General features: G+C 57.7%; 3 protein-coding genes across 6 annotated transcripts in view; all 3 read left to right on the top strand.

Moving 5' to 3' along the window:
* Nucleotides 1-2,919, top strand: part of PLEKHM2 (pleckstrin homology and RUN domain containing M2) — a 36,411-nt gene extending 33,492 nt beyond the window's left edge. For both annotated transcript variants that reach the window (XM_081055398.1, XM_081055397.1), the window contains 4 exons: nt 591-750; nt 1,005-1,184; nt 1,264-1,380; nt 1,891-2,919. In XM_081055398.1, the coding sequence (XP_080911524.1) occupies nt 591-750; nt 1,005-1,184; nt 1,264-1,380; nt 1,891-2,025 (592 nt within the window). In that variant the 3' untranslated portion in view covers nt 2,026-2,919. The remainder of the gene's footprint in view (nt 1-590; nt 751-1,004; nt 1,185-1,263; nt 1,381-1,890) is intronic.
* An 86-nt stretch (nt 2,920-3,005) lies between these two features.
* On the top strand, nt 3,006-8,650 carry SLC25A34 (solute carrier family 25 member 34). Of its 3 annotated transcripts, none has more exons than XM_081055400.1 (6): nt 3,006-3,422; nt 3,789-5,031; nt 5,629-5,694; nt 5,784-5,936; nt 6,296-6,430; nt 7,028-8,650. In XM_081055400.1, the coding sequence occupies exons 2-6, from the start codon at nt 4,654-4,656 to the stop codon at nt 7,208-7,210; spliced, it is 915 nt and encodes a 304-aa protein (XP_080911526.1). In that variant the 5' UTR covers nt 3,006-3,422; nt 3,789-4,653; the 3' UTR covers nt 7,211-8,650. The 3 variants fall into 3 exon arrangements, with proteins under 3 accessions (XP_080911526.1, XP_080911527.1, XP_080911525.1); XM_081055401.1 differs by lacking the exon at nt 3,006-3,422 and adding an exon at nt 6,654-6,697 and having other exon boundaries at nt 4,446-5,031; XM_081055399.1 differs by lacking the exon at nt 3,006-3,422 and adding an exon at nt 6,654-6,697 and having other exon boundaries at nt 4,446-5,031; nt 6,296-6,518.
* Nucleotides 8,651-9,214: 564 nt separating this feature from the next.
* On the top strand, nt 9,215-13,758 carry TMEM82 (transmembrane protein 82). The gene is made up of 6 exons (XM_081055402.1): nt 9,215-9,430; nt 9,571-9,643; nt 9,843-10,017; nt 10,657-11,074; nt 12,400-12,587; nt 13,311-13,758. The coding sequence occupies exons 1-6, from the start codon at nt 9,343-9,345 to the stop codon at nt 13,398-13,400; spliced, it is 1,032 nt and encodes a 343-aa protein (XP_080911528.1). The 5' UTR covers nt 9,215-9,342; the 3' UTR covers nt 13,401-13,758.
* The last annotated feature ends 7,318 nt before the right edge of the window (nt 13,759-21,076 follow it).

The raw sequence follows: 21,076 nt of genomic DNA, 5'->3' as shown, positions 1-21,076 counted from the left end.
CCTAGCCGGACCATCAGCTCTAATGCGTCTTTTGGAGCAAAAATTAGTATAAGACCCAGTCTTATATAAGACCCGGTCCTAATATATATACATATCTATATATCTATCTGTCTATCTATCTATACATATAGATACATAATACATATTATATATTACATTACATTATATTATATAAGACTGGGTCTTCTATTATATTAAAATAAGACCGGGTCTTATATTAATTTTTGCTCCAAAAGATGCATTAGAGCTAATGGTCCGGCTCGGTCTGATTTTCAGGGAAACACGGTACTTGGAGAAAACATTGGGCCTGTAGAGGGAACATGAATGAATGTGCACTGATTCTGAAAGGGCCAGAGCTAAGAGCTGATTCTCACCCGTCACCTGGCCATGTTTAGGCATCTAGAAGGATCTTGAGGATTCTGGACACAAAAGGTGTTACACAGAAAGGAGCAGGCTGCCTAGCAGCGATAAGCCGCTCCGGAGAGCCAGAGGGCCCTGCAGCCCGTGGCATTGCGGGGCAGGCCCCGTGTTCACACTCCTGGAGCTACCCCAGCCTCCTCACTCCATTTCACCCCCGTCCTCTGGCCCAGGGGGGAGCAGTGCGGTGGCTGTCGGAGGTCCAACACCACGGACCGGCCCCACGCCTTCCAGGTCATCCTTGCCGACCGGCCCTGCCTGGAGCTGAGCGCCGACAACGAGGCCGACATGGCCGACTGGATGCAATACCTCTGCCAGGCGGTGTCCAAAGGGGTGAGCCCCTCTGCCCCACCGTTCCCCGGCCTCCTGACCCCATCCCGCGTCCCTTCCTCAAACCCATGCCAGTCAGGGAGCCACCTGTGAGGACAGCCCAGGAGTGAACCCTAGACGTCAGGGCCCCTGTCACCGCCTCCCCACCTGTGCTCCTGAGGTGGGCGGAGCCTGCCTGACCTCTGGAGGGAGGGCCAGCGGCGGGCTGGGCCCCTGGATGGAGCAGCACCGGGAGCCCCTCTGCCCATGCCCTTCAGGTCACCCCCCAGGGGGTAGCTCCCAGCCCCTGCATCCCCTGCTGCCTGGTGATCACCGACGACCGCCTCTTCACATGCCATGAAGACTGCCAGACCAGCTTCTTCCGCTCCCTGGGCACAGCCGAGCTGGCTGACATCAGCGCCGTTTCCACGGAACCGGGCAGGGAGTACTGTGTCTTGGTGAGCCGGGTCGGGGGCGATGGAGGCTGGCCCTGAGGAAGGAGCACTGCGTCTGCTCACCTGGCCCTGCTCTCCCCAGGAGTTCTCCCAGGACAGCCAGCAGCCCCTGCCTCCCTGGGTCATCTACCTGAGCTGCACCTCCGAACTGGACCGGTTCCTGTCTGCACTGAACTCGGGGTGGAAAACCATCTACCAGGTACCGAGCTGCCCAGGGCCCTGTGGAGTGGAGCCATTCCCTCGGGAAAGGAGCTCTGCGTGGCACAGACCGCGGCAGGACTTGGCCTGGGGACAGCACTGTACCTGTAGCTCTGGGACAGACATGAGCGTTTAGGACCAAAGGGCAACCCTGACTCCCAGGGAGTCTGAGATGAAAGCGGAAAGTGGAACCCAGGAAACACCATTCCTGACCTCGGTTCCACTCAAAGCACAAATTAAGTGCTTCCAGTGGGGCTGAGGCAAGGAGCCCTTCCAGGTAGGCAGGACACTCAGGTGCGGGCGGACTAGAGCACAGGGCCTGGTGTGTGGGGCCCACCTGAGAGCTGGGGCGCTCCCGAAAGGAGGAGGCTCAGTGAGCACCACCCCGTCATCCACTCGAGCCCCTCCTGGAAGGGAGGAGAATAGCATGTGGACATAGTCCCTGGACCAGGCTGCACCCGGTGCGGAGGGACTCCGTGGCCCTCACAGGTGCCCTGCACGCCCCGCACAGGTGGACCTCCCCCACAAGGCCATCCAGGAAGCCTCCAACCAGAAGTTCGAGGACGCCCTGAGCCTCATCCACAGCATCTGGCAGCGCAGCGATAGCCTCTGCCGAGGCAGAGCCTCCCGGGACCCCTGGTGCTGAGGCGGTGCCGGCTGCCATCCTGGGGGGGCAGGAGAGCGAGGCACGCCAAGCAGCGCGCACTGTCATCGCTGTGTCATTGTGCAGCTCGGGGCTAGGCTTCCACCCCCTCCACAGCCCCTCCCGCTCCAGGCGGCTGAACCACCGAGTGGGGCTTGAGACAGGGTGTGTCCCCTCCCAGGGATCCAGGATGGGTGCTCAACACCCCTGGGCATCCTGCCGGCAGGTGGGCACTGGAAAGCCCCGGGGGCAGAGGGTCCGAGCCCTATGGGCTCTGTAGTTGCACAGCCTCCTCCCCAGGGCCACTGCCTCAGTCCACGCCATCTCTTCAAGGTGGCGATGAGAACAATAGGACTCTGAGGGGAGCAGAAGGACTGGGAGGGCCTGAGTCCCTTCTTCCTCTCCTGGGCCAGGGGCCCGGGCAGAGGCTCAGGCCGCCCTGGGGGCTCTGAGTGCCCAGCCATCCTTGTTCATTTTTGAACATTTACCTGGCTGTGTAGGGAAACTGGGACACTAAGGTCCCAGTGCATGTCTCCTCATCACTAACTCCATCCCCAAATGCACTGCTGCCTGCCTTCCAGGGTCGGGGGCTGGGGGCCAGACCGGCCCTGGCTGCCAGGAGGCGCTGCATGTCCATGGCGCCCTGCTCCTGTCTCTCCCCGACCCTGGCAGTGCCCGTGGACCCAGGAATGAGGCTGTCAGCTTTCGCCAGGAGGAAAGGGGAGGGAGGAGGGCCTGGAGAGGAGTGGAGCCCACCAGCCTGGTGTCCACATTGGTGCCTCCTGACCATCCCCTGCTTGGCTCGAGCCGGGCCCTTCCCAAGGGCCCTCTGGGGGAAGGGGTTAGGTGGTCTGGGTTTTGTTTTTTAAATAAAATAGACATGTTATATTGCCAAGACATCACTGGCCTTTTTTGACCAAGGTGGAGGTGGGAGAACTCCAACCCCTCTTCTCAGGCCACTTGGTCCTTCTTTCAAGAAAGAAGACCCACACATGTTCCATCGGCTGCCCTGTGCTCACACTGGGAACCAGGTCTCCTGTGGCCCCCATGGCATTGGCTGGCGGGAGGAGCTCAGGCCCAGAAGTTTCCTGGTCTGCCCTCCCTCCTGTTTCCTGCAGTGGCCAGGGCCGGGGCAACTCCAGTCCTGGGGCATGTCTCCACTGCCCGGGGCGGAGGGGGGCACTGCCACCTTCCCAGCTCGGGGGTAAATGCCAGTCAGTCGGGATCAACCCAAAAGAGTTGAAGCCGTTCCCATCGCCTCTTATTGAGTCGCTGCTCTGGAGGCCACCCACAGGGTGCCTGGCCTGCCGGGCCGGGGAAGCTCGGAAGCCCTCGAGCCATCCATCACTGTGACTTCCAGCGCCTCACACCTGGGAGGAAAGGGGTGGACACAGGAAGAGGTGGGTGTGGAGCTACAAAGGTGGGGTTCCAGGTAGGGCGGCTCTGCCTCTGGTTTTGACTGAGATGTGGGTGGTGCAGGGTGGCCCTGGCAGGAGAAAACTGATCTGGGGGTAGAGGCCAAGGGGGGCAGGGTGGTGCTGGCCCCCTACCTGAGCAGCCTGGTGCCTGACAGCAGTCCCCAGGGGGAGAAGGTCCTTTCTCACCAGGCACTAAGGGCTTTTCCCATGCCTGGGGCTCTCCAGAGACACAGCCCAGGAGGGGCTCCCACCAGGAGGAGGGTAGGACTGGGGGGCAAGTCCTTACCAGGTAAGCCACCAAAGCCACTGGTCACTCCTTGAGACGTGACGGCCCTTATTTTTCCCCAGGGTGCCTCCAGGCCGGCGAGGTGGGGGCCACGTTTTACTGGGTGAAGCACTATGCTAGGCATGCTCTTCATACATCTCTAATCCTCCAAAGAAGCCCTGAAGTGGGTACCAGTATTCCTGTCTTACAACTTGAGAGACTAAAGCCCAGAGAGAGGAAGTGACTTGCCAAGGTCACACATAATAGCAGAGCCTGGGATTCAGGATCAGTCCTCTATTTCTGCTCTCACTGACAGTGGGACCATAGATTGTGGGACCCAGATTGAAAGACTGAGGCCGGGAAAGGAGCTGTCACATAGACAGCAGCAGGGGTGGGAGTGGGGCAATTGCTCAGTTGCCCAGGCTCTCTGTGCCAGGAGCCTCCCCGGGCAGTTGCACCATGCCCTGGGCTCTGAGCTGCAGCAGCCCTGACTCAGCCGGCGGTGGGGCGCGGCACCAGCCCTTTGCCCCAGGGAGGGCCAGAGAACAAGAGTGTCAAGAGGAGGTGTCTCGGTTGATTGGCACCTTCTCCCCGCCCTCAATCTCCCACTGGTCCCAGGTAACCTTTCCCCCAGATCCCAGGGTCTGGCCCGCCCCTGCTGGGAGGTGTGGAACACAGAAGCAGCTGCGATTGGTCAGAGCCGGCGGGGGTGTGTCCCAGGCGCCCCCAGCCAGGCAGCTGAGCTGAGCAGGGGGACTGCAAAGACAAGACAGATCAGAGACGATCAGGGGTCGGTCGGCTGGCAGCGGCAGGCTTGTCCCACTGGATCCCTGTCCTCCAGACATGGCCCCAGGTCCCCTGGATCTCCAGCCCTGTGGCCCTTAGGGGGTGCACACAGCTTAGGTGCTGCCACTCCAGGGCTGGGCACAGCCGGACGCTGGCAAGAACATGGAGACAGTGGCCCCAGCTGTGGACCTGGTGCTGGGCGCCTCGGCCTGTTGCCTGGCCTGCGTCTTCACCAACCCCCTGGAGGTGGTGAAGACGCGGCTGCAGCTGCAGGGGGAGCTGCAGGCCCCCGGCACCTACCCTCGGCACTACCGGGGCTTCGTGGCCTCCGTAGCCGCTGTGGCCCGTGAAGACGGGCTATGCGGCTTGCAGAAGGGACTGGCCGCCGGCCTCCTCTACCAGGGCCTCATGAACGGCGTCCGCTTCTACTGCTACAGCCTCGCCTGCCAGGCTGGCATCACCCAGCAGCCAGGTGGCACTGTGGTTGCAGGTGCTGTGGCTGGGGCATTGGGAGCTTTCGTGGGGAGCCCTGCTTACCTGGTGAGTTTTGTCTCCATCCTCCACTGCCCAGTGTCCCAGTTCCCTCTGGGGCTCCGAAGCTTCCAGGCTGGCTTCAGCGGACAGGTTGCAGGGCACGCTGGGTGGAGCTGCTCCCTAGAACGTCTTGGCCCTGGCCTGGAATCTGTCCCTTGCCCCAGGGCACCAGGGCCTTGCCCTATCATGGATCATCAATCAGCGCTCCCCTGGGGTCCCCGCCCTGCAGGTCCTGAGCCAGGGTAAGGGCAGAGGGTAGCAGGAGGTGTGCCGGCTGAAACCGGCGTGGTCACTTGTGTGGCCTGTGCAAGTTAAGAATAAAGCTTCCACGGAGCCAGGGCCGGGCATCCCAGGCTGGACGCGGTACCATTATCCTCTCACTCAGTCCTCAGAAAAGCTTTTCAAGGGTAAGCAGACAGGCCAGAGGTTAAGTAACTTGCCTGAGGTCACTCGAGTTGCAGATCCAGGCCAGCTCCAGAGGTTCATCCCAGCGCTATTCCACACGCCCCCTCAGCCGCTAGCGTGCGCTCCTGGAGCTGCAGGTGTCAGGACACAGGAGGGATGCCCCGCACGCTCAGCCCTCTGTCACCTCTGCTCTCACAGGTCAAAACTCAGCTGCAGGCTCAGACGGTGGCTGCGATAGCCGTGGGGCACCAGCATCACCACCAGGTGGGACTGTCACTCCCAGAGCTCCCCAGGTTGGGTGGGCTCCTGGGCTGGCAGGGGCTGCCCTGTGACCCTGCACCCTCTCCCCGCAGAGCATCCTGGGTGCCATGGAGACCATCTGGCGACAGCAGGGCCTGGCAGGGCTGTGGCGGGGCGTGGGCGGGGCCGTGCCCCGAGTCATGGTGGGCTCTGCTGCCCAGCTGGCCACCTTCGCCTCTTCCAAGACCTGGGTGCAGGAGCAACAGGTGAGGGCTAGGGCCACCTGTGCCCACAGACACACAGGAGTGAGGAGGGCCATTTGCCTTCTTTCTCCCTGTCTGTCTAGACCCAAGTCACCCTTTGACATCTCCAGCTGGACCCCCACACAAGGAATCCCAGGGGGTGGTGACAGCCGGGCCCCTGATGACCTTGGGCGCAGCAGGAGTGGGGAGTCAGCAGTGTACCGTGAAGCTGTGAAGGAGCTTGGCGTGGGGAGAGCTGTGGGGTGGGGCATGGCTGGAGGGGCCTTGTCTCCTGCCCTTCCCCCAGCTCTTCTAGCCCACAGGTGCTGGGAAGGTGGGTGGAGGGCAGATGCAGGTGTCAGCTGCCTGTACCATTCTCACAGTGGCTCCCAGAGGACAGCTGGCTGGTGGCCCTGGCTGGAGGCATGATCAGCAGCGTAGCTGTGGTTGCAGTCATGACCCCCTTCGATGTGGTCAGCACGCGGCTATACAATCAGCCTGTGGATGGAGCTGGCAGGGTGAGCAGGGGACCAGGTGGTGAGGATGTAGGGAGCTGGAGCGCATCCCCCCAACACACACACACACACACAGGCCAAAGGCACACAGGTATGTGACATACTTGCAATCACATTAATTCAATTTGTGTGCTGGGCATCTGTGTCCTAGGCACGTGCTAAGTACTTTCACGTCTGGGTTTTATTCTGTCCTCACAACCACTTTCATTTTTCTGATGATGAGAAGGAGGCTCAGAGATCACCAGTGACTTGCCTGAGGTCACCCAGCTGGTAAGTGGAGGAGCCTGAACTGAAATCCAGGCCTGAGCCATGTCCTCACAGACGCATACCGGCCATCGTGTCCACGCTGCAGGCTGTTAGGGAGGAAATCCACCCGTGTGCCACTAGCCAAGCTGAGACCCCGGCGTGGTGCTGTGGCTGCCTGGAGGAAGGGACCCCTTTTATCGTTTCACAACCCAAAGGGCCCTCTCTGTAATTTGCCCAGCTTGAGGGGGGTGCCTTTTCTGACATGCCTCAGAAGCGCCCCCACACAGAAATACCCTGTCGTGCCAGCCCGAGCCCCATGGCCCCTGTAATGGTTCCCACCACGTCTGTCCCCAGGGCCGGCTGTACAGGGGCCTTGCCGACTGCCTGGTGAAGATCTGGCGGCTGGAGGGCCCCCTGGCGCTCTACAAGGGTCTGGGCCCCGCCTACCTGCGCCTGGGCCCCCACACCATCCTCAGCATGCTTTTCTGGGATGAGCTCCGGAAACTGGCTGGGCGGAGCCAGCACCAGGGCACCTAACTGGCATCGTGGAGCAGCCCAGCACCTGGTGCCAGCTGGGAATGTGGTCTCAGAGCTGGCCACAGGCCCCAGCCCTGCCACAGGCCTGACGAGAGTGTGGACAGCTCTGGTCAACCCAGCCCCGTGGCCCACCGACCTGCTCCAAACCACCACCCTCTTTGTTCTCCAGAAAGTTCTCTTCCCTTCCTTCTCTGTGTGGGGTTGCCTTGTCCCATAGCCTCCTCATCGCTATGATAACTGCTCCCAAGCGTCACCACGAGCTGGGTCTCTTACACGCCTCTGCTCACTTCGTCCTCAAACAACAGTGTGACACAGTAAAATCCTCTGTTGCTGACGAGGAAGTTGAGGCACAGAAAGGTGAGGTGCTTTGACCAAAGCCACATAGCTTTGAAGCAGCAGTGCCAGGACTGGAGCATTCTGCCCAGAACTGTGCCCTTGGCAGGAAACAGGACAGGGGGGCTGGCGTCCATACGAGGAGGCACCGTGAGGCTGTGTTAGTCACCAGGGCTGCTGTAACAAAGTCCCTCAGACTGGGCGGCTTCAACAAGAGACAGTGCTTTCCTCACAATTCTGGAGGTTAGATGTCTGAGATCAAGGTGTCGGCAGGGTTGGTTTCTCCTGAGGCCTCTCCGCTTGCCTTGTAGACAGCCGCCTTCTCTCTGTGTCCTCAACATGGTCTCCCCTCTGTGTGTCCGTGCCCTAATCTCTTCTCTTCATAAGGACACCAGTCACGTTGGATTAGGGTCTACCCCAGTGATCCCATGTTAACTTAATCACTTCTTTAAAGACCCTGTCTCCAAATGCAGTCACATTCTGAGGCACTGCGGGTTAGGACTTCAGCAGAGGAATTTGGAGGAGGGGCACAGTTCAGCTCACAGCACCGACTAAGGGCCTTTACTGAGGCCCCAGGTGCTCAGCACTGTGGGCATTCACACAAAGCCTCATGACAATCCTCAGTCACATTCTGAGGCACTGCGGGTTAGGACTTCAGCAGAGGAATTTGGAGGAGGGACACAGTTCAGCTCACAGCACCGACTAAGGGCCTTTACTGAGGCCCCAGGTGCTCAGCACTGTGGGCATTCACACAAAGCCTCATGACAATCCTGAAAGGGAGCCCTAGAGATGCCCATTGTTCAGAGGAGGAGACTGAGGCCCAGGGCAGGGAGGTACCATGCCCAGGTGAGTAGCAGAGCTAGGCGTCCTCATCCTGGCCTTTCCCCCAAGCTGTAGCCACACTCCCTGCCTGGGTGTGTCCCAGGCCAGCACTGACATTTGTGCTACAGAGGACACCAGAGTCCCAGGAAGGTGCAGGACTGGCCAGGTCAAGCAGTCTGAACTAGCTTCTGCGCCACACACCCCATGTCTTGGAAAAGCTGTTCCCCAGGGACACTCCTACCACACACTCCAAAACAATAAAGTTTTCTATTTTGTTTACTTCAATGACTCTGCTCTGCAGGCAGCTTCATCTCCTCCACCCCTGAACCTCCCACCTTGGTTCTCTCCCTCGGTCTCCCCCACCCGAACCCCCCTTGGCTCTCCACCTCAGTCTGGGAAAGGAGGATCCAGAAGAATTCGACAGGGGAGGCCTGCCACCTAGCGGACACAGCGAGAACTGTCAGTGGGGGCTGCCCTGTGGCTGAGAAGGGGAGGGAGGGCCCCAGAGCTGGACCCCAACCTCAGCCTGTGGGAGGAGAGACACCGTCCTCCAGACTTTGGGCTGAGAAAGCAGAGCCTGACCTTGGGAATGTGGAGGGACAGATGTCCCCTTCCAGATCTTAGGCTGAGAGGGCAGAGCCCAGACCTAAGGCTGGGGGACAAGAGATGACAGGCAAAGCCAGGGGCTTCAGGAAGGCACTAAGAGAAGCCGAAAAAAGTGGGCGCCAGACTTGAGCAGGAATAGAGACAGAGACTAGCCCCAGAGATGCCCTCTGCCCCATGTTGTCAGATGAGCAACACCTGGGCAATATGGCAGGTTTAAGGGCCCTGGCTCTGCTCTTCTCCCTCCCCTCCCTGCCCTGGGCTTTTGACCCCTCCCACCCCCTCCTCCTCTGGCCTCCACTCACACCTTTGCCCCATGACGTCAGTCTCTCGGGTGCAGAGCTGGCTGTGGCTGGGCCTGGATCCTAGCGGCCATGTTCTCTCTGCCGTCCCTCCCCTCCTGGCTCCCTGGCCTCTCCTCCCTCGAGTGGGGCTCCAGCCTCCTTGACTCCTTCCTGCAAGGTGAGCGCCTCCTCCCCGCCCTCTCCCAGCACCTGCTCCAGGCGGGGCTGCGTGGACCCCACCCACGTGGGTCTCCTACCACCTAGGCTGCCCCTCCCTTAAGCCTACCGAGCCCACCTACCCTCCCTCCGTCCCCCCAGGCCTCATCGGGGCCTTCGGAGTCTCCATCCTGAACAACCTCCTGAAGGTTTACTTCTTTGTGAGCTGTGTCAAGTGAGTGCCCACCAGCCCAGCCCACTCCCAGCCCCTTTCGGGGACCCCTGGGCCCCAAGCCGTGACTCTGGTCTCTGAGGGAAGACTGGGGACAGGAGAGCACCCACCCTCCAGGGAGTGTGGCTGGGGGCCCCTGCACCCGCTCCAGGGCCCAGGCTGGTGGTTCTGCCCCTCTGCCTACACCCACTCTGCCCCACAGCCACCCTGAGCTGCGGCTGGAAAAGGAGCGGCTGCGGGCCCGATGGGCCTCACTGGAGACTGTGCATCTGGCCGGGCTGGCCCTGATCCTGACCGTCATAGGGGCCCGGGTGGCTGCCCTGGTGGTGCTGGAGTTCTCCCTCAGGGCCATCTCCACAGTGCTCTCCCTGAGCAAGGTGAGGCCGCAGGGGGGTGTGCACTGCCCGGCCCTGGGCCCTGGTTTTCACCCCGGGACTTGGGAAGCTGGACCCACTTGGAGCATCTCGTCTCCTCACCACCCTCCGTTGTAAGATTGAGACTAGAGTGCAGATTGCTTCCTTGGGCTGTGACCGCCAAGGCAGTCTCCACTCAGAGTGGACGTGACCCCAGTCCACGAAGATGCTAGAGGCAGCTCTTGGATATCAGGAGTTTCCTGTATGTTAGATACATCGCACGCATCATGCTCCTTGTGCTCATGACCACGGGGGAGAGAGGTTTGTGTGATCTCCATTTCACAGATGGGGAAACTAAGGGTGAGTGGCTTGTCGGTGGTCAACCCGCAAAAAGTAGAGTCAGGCTTTTAACCCAGGTCTTCATGGCTCTGAGACACCACCCTGCAGCAAGTACATAGGTCCCAAGAAGTAATCAGGATTGAAAGTAAAGCCAGAAGCAATGATCCCATTATTCCCTCTTTGAGAATAAATCCCAGGGTTCCTTCGGCCTCCAGCCTCCTGTACCTGGAGCGTCTGTACCTTGAGAGCCCTCTTGATGCCCCCGTGGTGAGGGGCGGCTGAGGCCCAGCATTGCGGCCCCTCTTCTGCCACCTCCCCCACCAGGGCTCCCGGGGCACTGAGAGGCTGCAGCTGTACCTGCTCTGCCAGTACTCGCTGGGCTGCGGGCTGACCTGCGGCCTGAGCTTCCTGCAGGAGGGCTCCTCTCACCGCACTCTGAACCTGCTGCTGGGCCTCGGGCTGGCCGCCCTGCTTAGTACAGTCGCCCAGCGCCTCTGCCGTCACGTCTGTCGTCTCTACGAGCTGCACAGCAGCCAGCACTACTGTGGGGTCTGCCTGGGCCTGCTGGCCAGCGCACATGGCCTCCCCCGGCTGCTGGGCCGTGCCCTGGCCGTGGCCTTTGCCGTGGGCGACCTGGCAGCTGTGGCTCTCATCAACCGGGACTTCCTGACCACTTCGGAGGCTGTGCGCTTCTGGACACCGCTCACCATCTGCTACACCCTGCTGGTCATCTACATGCAGGGTAAGGGCTATGGGCAGTGTCCCGGGCATTCCCTCGGCATTCACATCCCACTGTCTGACCTGGGCCCCAACATGTAGTAGACTCCAGGGAGGCCAACATGTCAGCCCCAACCCCGCCATCCTTAGGCAGAGTGTCCAGCCTGGTGGCTATAAGGTGGGGCAGCTCAGAGAAGGGTGCAGCGTGCGGTGGGAGCCCCTAGGAGATGGTGTTTGAATCGGATCTTGAAGGATAAGCAGGAGCCCCCTGAGAGAGGAGAGGGAGGAAAGGAGAACCTGGGAGAGGGAACCTTGTGTACCAAAGCCCAGAGGTGAGAGAGAGCTTGGCAGCCTCAAACAACTGACAAAAGCAGAGTGCAGCTGTCACCCCAAGGGCATGGAGAGGGGATGAGGCTGGCCAGGTTTACAGCGGCCAGATGGAGAGCCCTCGTCAGTCAGGCTGGGCAGTCTGATGAAAACCCCTTGTGTGGTTTTAAGCAGGGGAGAGTGACCTGGTTAGATGTGGGCTCTAGGAAGAACGACCTGGCTGCAGGGTGGGGGTGGGGTAAAAGTGGCAGGACAAGGAAGGGTGGTCAGGAACAGAGAGCAGCAAGTGCAAAGGCCCTGAACTGGCAATGAGTTTGGCGTGCTTGGTGAGCTGTAAGGAAAGCAGGATGGCTGGGGGTATGAGCAAAGGGCAACCACTCAGGGATAAGATGAGGCTGGAGAGCAGGCACCGGTCAGATCCGGCAGGACCTGGTAGGCAAGGTTAGGAGTTTGGAGTTTATTCCAAATGCAGCGAGACGTGCTGGAGGATTATAAGCATAGGAATGATTTCATCTTGCTGATGTGTTTAGGTCACTAGCTGCTGAGTAGACACTTGAATTGTAGGGTCAAGAACGGAAGCCAGGAGCCCAGGCTCCTATGAGAGATGAAGGTGGCTGGAACCAGGGGGCATAGTGGAGTGGCGAGGTGCATTCTGGTGGCGATCTGCTCGTCAGAAAGCTTTGGCAGGGCTTACTGATGGATCAGAGGGGGAGTGCCGGCAAGAGAAGTCAGGCCGACTCCCGCGGCTCAAGGCTGGCGTGCTGTCCTGACTCCAGCAGGAGCACACTAGCAGGAGACTTGCAGGTGGGCAGTGAGGCCTGGGAGGCAGACGTGCCTGGTGCCCTGTAGTGAGGGTAGGGGCGAGGCGGAAGGGAGAGGGGCTGCGAGGGGAAGGGAGGGCTCACACTAGAGAGGGTGGGGGAGCTGGGAGGTCCAGCCCCAATCCAGCTGGACCAGTCTGGGCCCTGGGTGCAGAGGGCAAGTGGTGATAGGCACCTCACCCCCCCGCCCCCCCCCCCATAGAGGAGCAGCGGCTGCACCCCGGCCTGCAGAGCCAAATCCAGACAGTGCTGGTGCGCATGGGCGGCCTGTTCGTGCTGCTGCTGACCGTCGGCCGCTGGCTGGACCTCCTGGGTATCCTCATCTCCCTGCTGGGCGAGCTCTGGTGCCTGGTGGGCGTCCGCTCTCTGCTTGACCTTTGCCAGATACAGGTGGGCACCCCCACCCCATGTGTCCCCCAGACACTGAAGCCTTGCTCCAGACAGCCCTGGGAGTCCCAACAGGCCCAAGTTTAAGAGTTGGAGCAACCTCTCTTGGGATGGGGAACAGGAATCCCCTCCCACCTGGTGTTAACCTTTGACCTGTGCCCCAGAGGCCCCACATCAGGGGAAAGTCTTGGATAAATGAAGGTCTGGGAAAGGCCTGGTGGCTCAGGCTGTTGGAGCCCAGTGCTCCTAACGTGGAGGTCACGGGTTGGATTCCCACATGGGCCAGTGAGCTGCGCCCTCTACCGCTAAGATTGTGAACAACAGCTCTCCCGGGAGCTGGGCTGCCGTGAGCAGCGGGAGGATAGTGTGAGCTGCTGTGTGCTACTGTGGGCTGCCGTGGGCTGCCATCAGTGGCCAGTGCCCAGCGTGGGTGGCCGGCAGCCAAAGCGAGTGGGCGGCAGCCAACGAGAACTGCCTTGAGATGCTGTGAGCAGCCAACTGACTACTGGGGGCCAACTGCCTCATCCAGGGGGAGCGCAAGGCTCATAATACCAGCGTGGGTCAGGGAGCTGTGTCCTACACAGCTAGACTGAGAAACAACAGCTTGAACTGGAGTGGTGGGGGGAGGCAGAAGGGAAGGGAAGGGAAAAAAAATGAAGGTCTCAGGCCCCCCAGGGGGTGGGGAATTGGGTGGTGACCTCCATCATTCCTCCCATCTCCCCTCAGGATTTTTCATCCCAGAAGCCTTTCGTGTCAGCTCCAGTCCAGCCCCAGTCCTCAGCACCTGCCCAGCCGCAGGGGACAGCTGCCTCCTGACCTGCCTCAGCAAGGACTCAGTCTGTCTCAGGCCCACCCAGGCTCACCTGGGGGCCTTGACCCCAGCATGCTGCCTAGAGGCAGAGTGGCAGGTGGGTCCCCACCTGAAATTTGGGGCAGGCACTGGAGCCCCTGAGGTGGAGGAGAAGGTTTAGGGCGGGGGCCCTCAAAAGTGGGGCACCTAGAGGCCACTAGGTTAACCTTTCTTTTTCTCAGGGTGGGCAATGGACCCACAGCATTCTCAGATGTGCCTTTGGGGGGAGTGGAGATGAGGGACAAGTACAGCCTTAGAACAGCTTCCCCCTTTACTGGCCTCCCTTGCCTTCTCCATGAACAATAAAGATGGTTTTCTCAACCTGTGCTTAGAATCATGAATACACAGAAAGGAAAAGTGCTTTTTTGAGACCAAATAGCTCCTCTGGCTGGGGCAGGCTCCTGGGATATGTGTCAGGAGTTTATTACAGAGGTGGCTCCGGGGGTGACGGGGATGTGATGGGATGGCCACGTGGTCTGGCATCCACTTGCAGTCTTAGGTGGACGGTGCCCATCCTGTCCCCTCCGAGGCTGAGAAACAGCTGAAGGGAGCACGATGCTGAAAAGGCCTCTGTCGGTGCTCTTGGGGGCCCCCCCCAGCCCCTGACTTGTCTAAGACCGTAAGGATGCTTCCCATCTCAGCCTTGTTGAGCCTTACGTCCCCTGCAGGACCCAGCTCTAGGCCACAGAGTGTGTGGGAAAAAGTTGGTTACCAATGCTTCTGCTTACCTGCTCTGTGCCCTTGGGTAGGCTGCTGCCCCTCTCTGAACCTGTCAGAACAACTGCCACGTTTTAGGTGCTTACCATGTGCCAGGCCCTGCGCTGAGCATTTTTATGATCTCATTTTATTCTGACGTGATTCCCATGGCTATAATCACATGATATCACATGAAAATCACATGACATCATGTGGGAATCAGGTACCATTCCCTGAGGTAGGGACTAGTATCCCTTTTTACAGATTCAGAAACTGAGGCTCAGAGAGGTTAAGGAACGTTCTCAACGGCACACAACTAGTTAGTGGCAAAGTCAGGATTTGAATCCAGATGGCCAAACCCCCAGAGCTCTAGTGCTTTGCATGCTCCCTGCTAGCCTCTTCTTGTTGAATGAAGAATTGGGGCCAGGGGAACGAACAGGGGTGGGCATGAAAAATATGGCAGGTCCACTCCTAGCAGGTTCTGGAATGTGGTTCTGGCCACCTTTTGTCCAGGGCAGCCTGAGGCTCCATCTCAGTCATGTTCTCCTGGCCCACAGGGCAGCTTGGTTCCATGGGGATTGAGGGCCCCAGCTTGGGACCCTTTCTCAGGAGGGTTCCCATGCGGCAAAGGAGACTCCCAGCCAGGGGGCTTTCACGGGGTTGTAGGGTCAGGTTGTCAGAGTGGCAGGGGAGGTACCAGGGAGGAGGAGAGAAGTTTCTTGGAGGATTCCAGGCTCCGATGGGTCCCTTTTCTCAGCAGAGGCCGCCATGGTCATCTGAAGACTACTGCTTTAAAGCAGACAGAGTCTGGCCTAGGATTCTTCATTCCTTACCTTGAGGTACACCTGGGGCATGGTAGCAGGCTGGTCCCAAGGCTGGATGGGCTGGTTTCAGCTGATTTCAACAGCTCAAACACCACCTCTGATCCCTTGCTTTGTCCTACCCCCAGGAGGAGACTCTCAGCCCCAGAGTAGCTCAAGTGGAAGACATGACTGTGGAGGCCCCCTCCCCAATGCAGGACCCAGCCCCCCTCTGCCTGGGAGTGGGCTCAGTTCCTACTGGACAGGAAACTTGCCCCAGTCCGGAGGAAATGGCTCAGTTAGGTTGGCACAGGGTCAGCCCCTTGCCAGACCCAGAGTGGGCACCAGGTTCCAACTGTTCAGATGATTTTGCTGGAAGTGTCCCCAGCTTCCTGGCCCCTGCACAGCCTGGGACCTGGTGCAGACAGGGCTGGGAGGGCTTGGACTTTGCAGTCCTTTCCTTTTTATAGGCGCAGGGACCGTTTTACAAACAAAAATTGGGCCACGTGGGCTGGAATAGGATTCTTTTCTTATCTACTAAATTATTTTTGTGAAAAGTCTGACAAGGGTATAAAAATTAGATCACTCTGAGGCATTTAACAAATCTCCAGACCAAACAAAGAGAAATGGGCCTGAAGTCTAGAGGGTAGAGGAAATCCAAAAGGTATGGTCTGGAACTTGTTCCCACAGAGACCGAGAGAGCTGGGAGCCTGGGCCCTGCCCAGCATCCTTCTGAAGAGGTGGGAGCCAGAGACCCCAATCCCTGTTAAGAGGGGATGGTAACCTTTGGGGAAGCTGGGATTGGGGTGAGCCGCCCCCTCCCTCCCGAGCCCCCCACTTGTGGTTTTTCTGATCTGTGGCATTGTCTCTCCGGATGTTTTGCATTCCTTTCCCTATTCATTCATTGACAAGTCATTACTGAACATCAGGTGAGGGATACAGTGATGGGATGCTGGGGTTGTGAAGGGTGTATTTGTTACCTAAAGCTGCGTAACAAATGACCCCATAGCTTAGCTGCTTAAAACAACAGATTTTTATTGTCTCACTTTTTGGGTTGGGAATCTAGGTGCCGGTTGGCTGGGTCCTCTGGCTCAGGGTCTCTCACAGGCCACAGTCAGGGTGTTAGGTGAGGCTCTGATGTCATTCTGAGGCTCGTCTAGGGAAGGATCCACTTCTAAGCTCGCTCACATGGTTATCGGCAGGACTCAGTTTCTCGTGGGCTCTTGGGCCAAGGGCCTCAGTTTCTCTCCACTGTTGGCCGGAGTTTCCCTCAGTTCCTTGCCACTTGAGCCTTTCTAGAGGTCAGCTCACAACATGGCCACTGTCTTCCCTCAGAGCAAGCAAGTGAGGGAGAGAGAGAGAAAATAATCAGGACAGAAGTTACAATCTTTTTGTAATCCAGTATAAAAGCGACATCCTACTGTGTTTGTTGTATTCTGTTGGTTAGAAGCAAGTCACTGGGTCTAGCCCATCCAGTGGGAGGGGAGGGGATTCCACGGGCGTGTGGCAGAAGGCGGGGATCCTTGGGGGCCATCTTAGAAGTTGCCTTCCACACAGGGCTTCTCTGAGGAGACCTCAATGGACTGAGGGAGCCAGCTAAGCAAAGAGCTGAGGAAAGAATGTCCCCACTGAGAGAACAGCACAGGTGAAGGTCCTGAGGTAGGAACGTGCTGGGGGAATGTTAGGAACAGCAGGAAATTTGTGTGGCTGGAGCATCACGGAGGTGGACAGGGGGCCACCACTCAGGGCCACGTGAGGGTTAGGATTTTATTTCCCTGCAGTGGGCAGTCCGCAAAGGGTTTGCACATAATCTGACTTACATTTTTAAAGGACTTCTCTCCTTGCTGTTTTTAAAAGAGACAAGTGTAGAAACAATAAACCAGCTTGGAAATATTTGGAATAACCCATGTGAGGTGACAGGGGCTTGGACCAAGGTGGTAGCTGCGGAGGTGGCCAGCAGTGGTTGGATTCTGGATGTCTTTTGAAGAGTTGATAGAATTTTCTGATCAATTAGATGTGGACTTGAAAGAAAGAAAGAAATCCGGGGCCCTTCGATTTTTGGCTTGAACAACGTGGTGGATGGGATGTGGGGACTTCTGAGGGCAGAGCGGAGTTAGCTCACACAGGTGCAGTCACTGTTGATGGAAGAGCCAGGTGCTGGGAGGTGTGTGACGTGGTCTGGGGTTCAAGGAGGCCTCGCTGAGAAACAGCTGTTGAAACGGAAACCTGAAGGTTGAGAGGAGTTCCCAGGCCAAGGGATGGCGGTGAAGCGCAGGCAGGTCTTACCTGGAAGGTCACAGGGGTGGGAGATGCTGTCACAGACATGGGCTGGGGTGGAATTACCAGGCCACAATAGGGTTTGGCCACAATAAGGGTTTGGCACCTGTGGGGACAAAGCCCCAAAAAACAGTTTCCAGGCTCTCGGCCTCACATAGAAAGGTGCTGGCTCGGGTAGTAAATGGCCATCAACTGTGATCAGATGGCCATCAACTGTGATCAGATGGCCGTCAGCTGTAACCCGTAAGCCATTGGCCACTAATATAACTGCTGTGGCTACGCTAGCAGAAGAGAATGGGGGCTGGCAAGAGCGGATTACAGAGAGGCGGATGCCGCCGGTGAGAATATAGTGATATGACTCCCCTATCTATGGCTCCGTGGGTGTTCCTTTTTGGCCTCACCGTGTCCTGCATTCTTATGTGGGGAGCGGGAGCGGAGACCCTGCACGACAAATGGCGCAGCGAGCAGGGTCCCCTGTGCGACAGCACCCCCCACCACAGAGCAATGGGAGCCACAGAAGAGCTGTGTGGGGTGGGGGTGGGGGGGTGGGGCATGTGCTACAATGACCACATGCAATGACCTAGCAGGATGGTCTGGCCAGTATGAAGAATGGATTGTAAGCAGAGCCAGTCCAATTTTAAGGGCCCTCTTTAGGAAAAAGAATACAAAGTTTGTATGAAAATGAATATGGATTGAGAAAGAGAAAGAAAAGCACAGCAGATTGCTGGAGCTCTAGAGATTTGAGTCCATTCTTCTGACAACATTTGGGAAGTTTGCCAGGAACACTTAGTGGAAAATGCTTCCTAAGTGTAACCTGGATGTGCCCCTCACCCCAGAACGCTCCATGACGCCCAGCAGCCCCAGCGCCACACTGGCCGAGGAGTGAGAGGCCTGAGCGGAAGTTTCATTACCTACACAGGAAAGCCACCTCTGGCTAAGAGAGAAGTGGGGAGGCCAGCGGAGGGGTGTGGCATGGCCTAGGCCATGTTACACTTTAGTTAGGAGGGGTCTCAGGGATTGGGGGTGCTGAAATAAAATACTGCCAAGAGTGCAGGCTCCCAATGGGGTGGGGCTTCAGGGAGGGGGAAGGGATCAGTGAGGAAACAGGGGCTCAGCATTGGCAGGCAGCCAAGGGCTTGGAGCATGCTCCGGGACCCTCCAAAGTGAGTGACGCTAGGATTTCTTCCCCTCTGCCCACAGAATGGGCTCTCACCTTCAAGGCCAGGGCCAAGGAGGGGCCCTCCAAACCTGCTGAGCCTCAAGCCCCCTCCATGGCCCACCCCACACTTCCTACCCCCTCACTCTGGAGCCTGTGCTGATTTGCTAAATGCATGGCCTGGTCATGGGAACCAGCAGGTCCAGCCAGAGGCAACCCAGGCCCCTGGACCAGGTGGGGATTGAGACCCAGACATTGTTATCACAGCTGGGAGGCTGGGCCTTGGCTGGACCAAGTGGACCCGGGATGGGGCCTGGGAGTGGGGGACTCCATGTGGCTATACCTATGACTCCCGCTTGGTTTTTGAACATTTCCCTCCAGATGTGGCGTGTTCAGTAAAGGGGCTTGGAGCTAGACTACCTGGGTTCAAATGAAACTTACTAATGGATGTGACCTTGAGCAAGTTACTCTCTGTGCCTTGGTCTCCCCATTTGTTGAGAGGACTGAACAAGATCATTGAAGTACGACACTTAACCCAGAGCCTGACCCTGGCCTCTAGTGCCCCTCTGCCCCAGAAGGGACTGTAACTCAGCCTCAGCCACACCCTTCTGATGTGAGGGGTCAATGAGCACATTGCAGTAAGGGGACAGGGAAGGAGGCACTGGCACAAGCCACAGAAACAGGAACCCATCCCAGGGGAGAAAGGGAATGAAGAAGTCCCCGCCTCCCCCATCTTGTCCACCCAGGTGGAGAAAGATGAGCACATTTGCATTTTCACTCGCAGCTCTCTGTTGAGGAACTAAAACTCTGTCTCCCTAGCCCTCGGAACAACCTTGTAAGGAGTTGATTATTGTTTTCTCTGTCTCCCCAAAAGAAAATTCAAGGCTGGAAGAGATTAAGTGACTTGCTCAAGGTCACAGAGCTAGTAAGTACAGGAGCCAAGATCCAAATTCAAGTGGGTCTGACCCCTCAGCCCAAGCTCTTATCAGCTTACTACCCTTTACTACCACTCCCATGACTCGCGTATCCAGCTACTTAAGACCAATGGTGCATTTTGTAAGGATTCCCGAGCCCCTACTACATGCCAAGCGTTGTACTGGGTACTGGAGACACGGAGATTGTTAAGACATAGCGCTGCTCCCATTCTGGTGGAAAGTTTATTGGTACAACCCTGCAGCTTTGCAATGTATCCAAGGAGGAGTCAGGGTAGGCTGCTCAAAAGTGGTGACAGGGGTGCAGAGTTTGCTAGGAGGAAGAGGGATCCGGACCCAAGGAGTCGCACCAGTCCTCATCATGACTATGCTTTAAGCAATATAAAATGTAAATACCATTTTAACTCGTTGAAGAAAAAGCAAGAAAAAAGAGGGCATTGGCTCCAGACATCCAGGGGACGCCTTCAGGAGTCAGGTCCGTTCATCCAGCAGCTGAAGTGATGAAATCAGTTATCTCTCCTTCTCTATCACTTTCTCTCTATCACTTCTCTATCACTGTCCTCCATGTTGGTCCAAGTGTTGGCAAAAATGATGTCAAGCTTGCATCCTGACAGCCTGGAAAAATACTGACTCTTTCCAAATAATTCCATCCAGGCACTAAGAGTAAGCGTGAGGTTCCCCAAACAGAAACTGGATACTGTTACCAGAATCCGGGAAAGTGACACTGGCTGACCGAAAGCATGTCCCTTAGATTATCCCATGGGACTAAGTCTCTTCCTTACCTTCAGCACTTTGTCCATCTCCCTATAAAATCCTGAAACCTCCTTCATCTGTAGGATGGGAAAAGGAAAGGAATTCACCCCTGAACTCCTACTAAGCACCAGGCATATTTATTCACATTCCTCCTATCAAATCCCCACAATGAAGCCACAGGGAGGTACTGCTACCCCCAGGTTACAAGAGGAAACTGAGGCTCATAGAGAAGTGACTTGCCCAAGGTAACAGGCTGGCAAGTGTCAGAGCTGGATGCATCACGGATATTGATGTTACTCATGTCTGTGCTTGCCCCAGCCCCGCCCCTGCTACGGTGTGGGGGCTCCCACTTCTCTGTATTGATTCACCCCGTATCCAAGCCCCGAGCACACAGGAGATGCTCAGGAAATGTGTTGAACGGACCTGACTCCGAGCAGGCATAGAGGAGGATGGAGAGAGGGGCAGGAGCAGAGCTAGATGGCCCCGGGCGGGAGTGGGGTGGCTTCTGAGGAGTGGCGCTGAGGAGTGGGCACCCTTCCCCAACCTGGATGTCCAATGTCATGCAGCTGCACATCTGGGCACCCCCAGGCTGGGCCTGACAGTTCTGCTCTGACCTGGCCCCAGTGGAGCCTGTCAAGGGGGACGGCAGTTGGACAAACAGATGCTTTCTGTCCTCGAGGTCTCTGGGCCTCAGGGACTTCAGCTCAGGGAGCCTTGTCCTCAGATCTAGCTGTAGAGCATATGTAGAGCATATGTGAGCAGAGAGCACTGGAAATCAGGCGAGAGTGATATAAGAATAGCTAGCGCTACCATCGGTGGGACAGCGACCGCCGCGAGACCCGAGGGTACCCTTACAGTGCCCTTTCAGTGCCCTTTCAGTGCCCTTTCAGTGCCTCTGTCCTCAGCAGTTGCAAAGGGAGGGATTCACATCCCCATTCAAAGGCATCCAGCCCAGCTCTCCTATGTTACAGGTGAGGAAATGGAGCTTCAAAAAGGGAAGGAACTTCGCCAAGGTCAAAGCCAGCACC

This window comes from Rhinolophus hipposideros (genome assembly GCF_964194185.1).
Source record: "Rhinolophus hipposideros genome assembly, chromosome: 8".
Taxonomy (NCBI): domain Eukaryota; kingdom Metazoa; phylum Chordata; class Mammalia; order Chiroptera; family Rhinolophidae; genus Rhinolophus; species Rhinolophus hipposideros.
This window is presented reverse-complemented; position numbering and strand designations above follow the sequence as displayed.

What these genes read in the sequence shown, in the direction of transcription:
- SLC25A34 (XM_081055399.1), top strand. Translation starts at nt 4,654, where the DNA reads ATGGAGACAGTGGCCCCAGCTGTGGACCTGGTGCTGGGCGCCTCGGCC. An exon ending in GGCACCAGCATCACCACCAG is followed by an intron (nt 5,695 to 5,783) that starts GTGGGACTGTCA and finishes CTCTCCCCGCAG; the next exon opens with AGCATCCTGGGTGCCATGGA. An exon ending in CACAGGCCAAAGGCACACAG is followed by an intron (nt 6,519 to 6,653) that starts GTATGTGACATA and finishes GATGATGAGAAG; the next exon opens with GAGGCTCAGAGATCACCAGT.
- TMEM82 (XM_081055402.1), top strand. Translation starts at nt 9,343, where the DNA reads ATGTTCTCTCTGCCGTCCCTCCCCTCCTGGCTCCCTGGCCTCTCCTCC. An exon ending in CCTTGACTCCTTCCTGCAAG is followed by an intron (nt 9,431 to 9,570) that starts GTGAGCGCCTCC and finishes CCGTCCCCCCAG; the next exon opens with GCCTCATCGGGGCCTTCGGA. An exon ending in CAGTGCTCTCCCTGAGCAAG is followed by an intron (nt 10,018 to 10,656) that starts GTGAGGCCGCAG and finishes CTCCCCCACCAG; the next exon opens with GGCTCCCGGGGCACTGAGAG.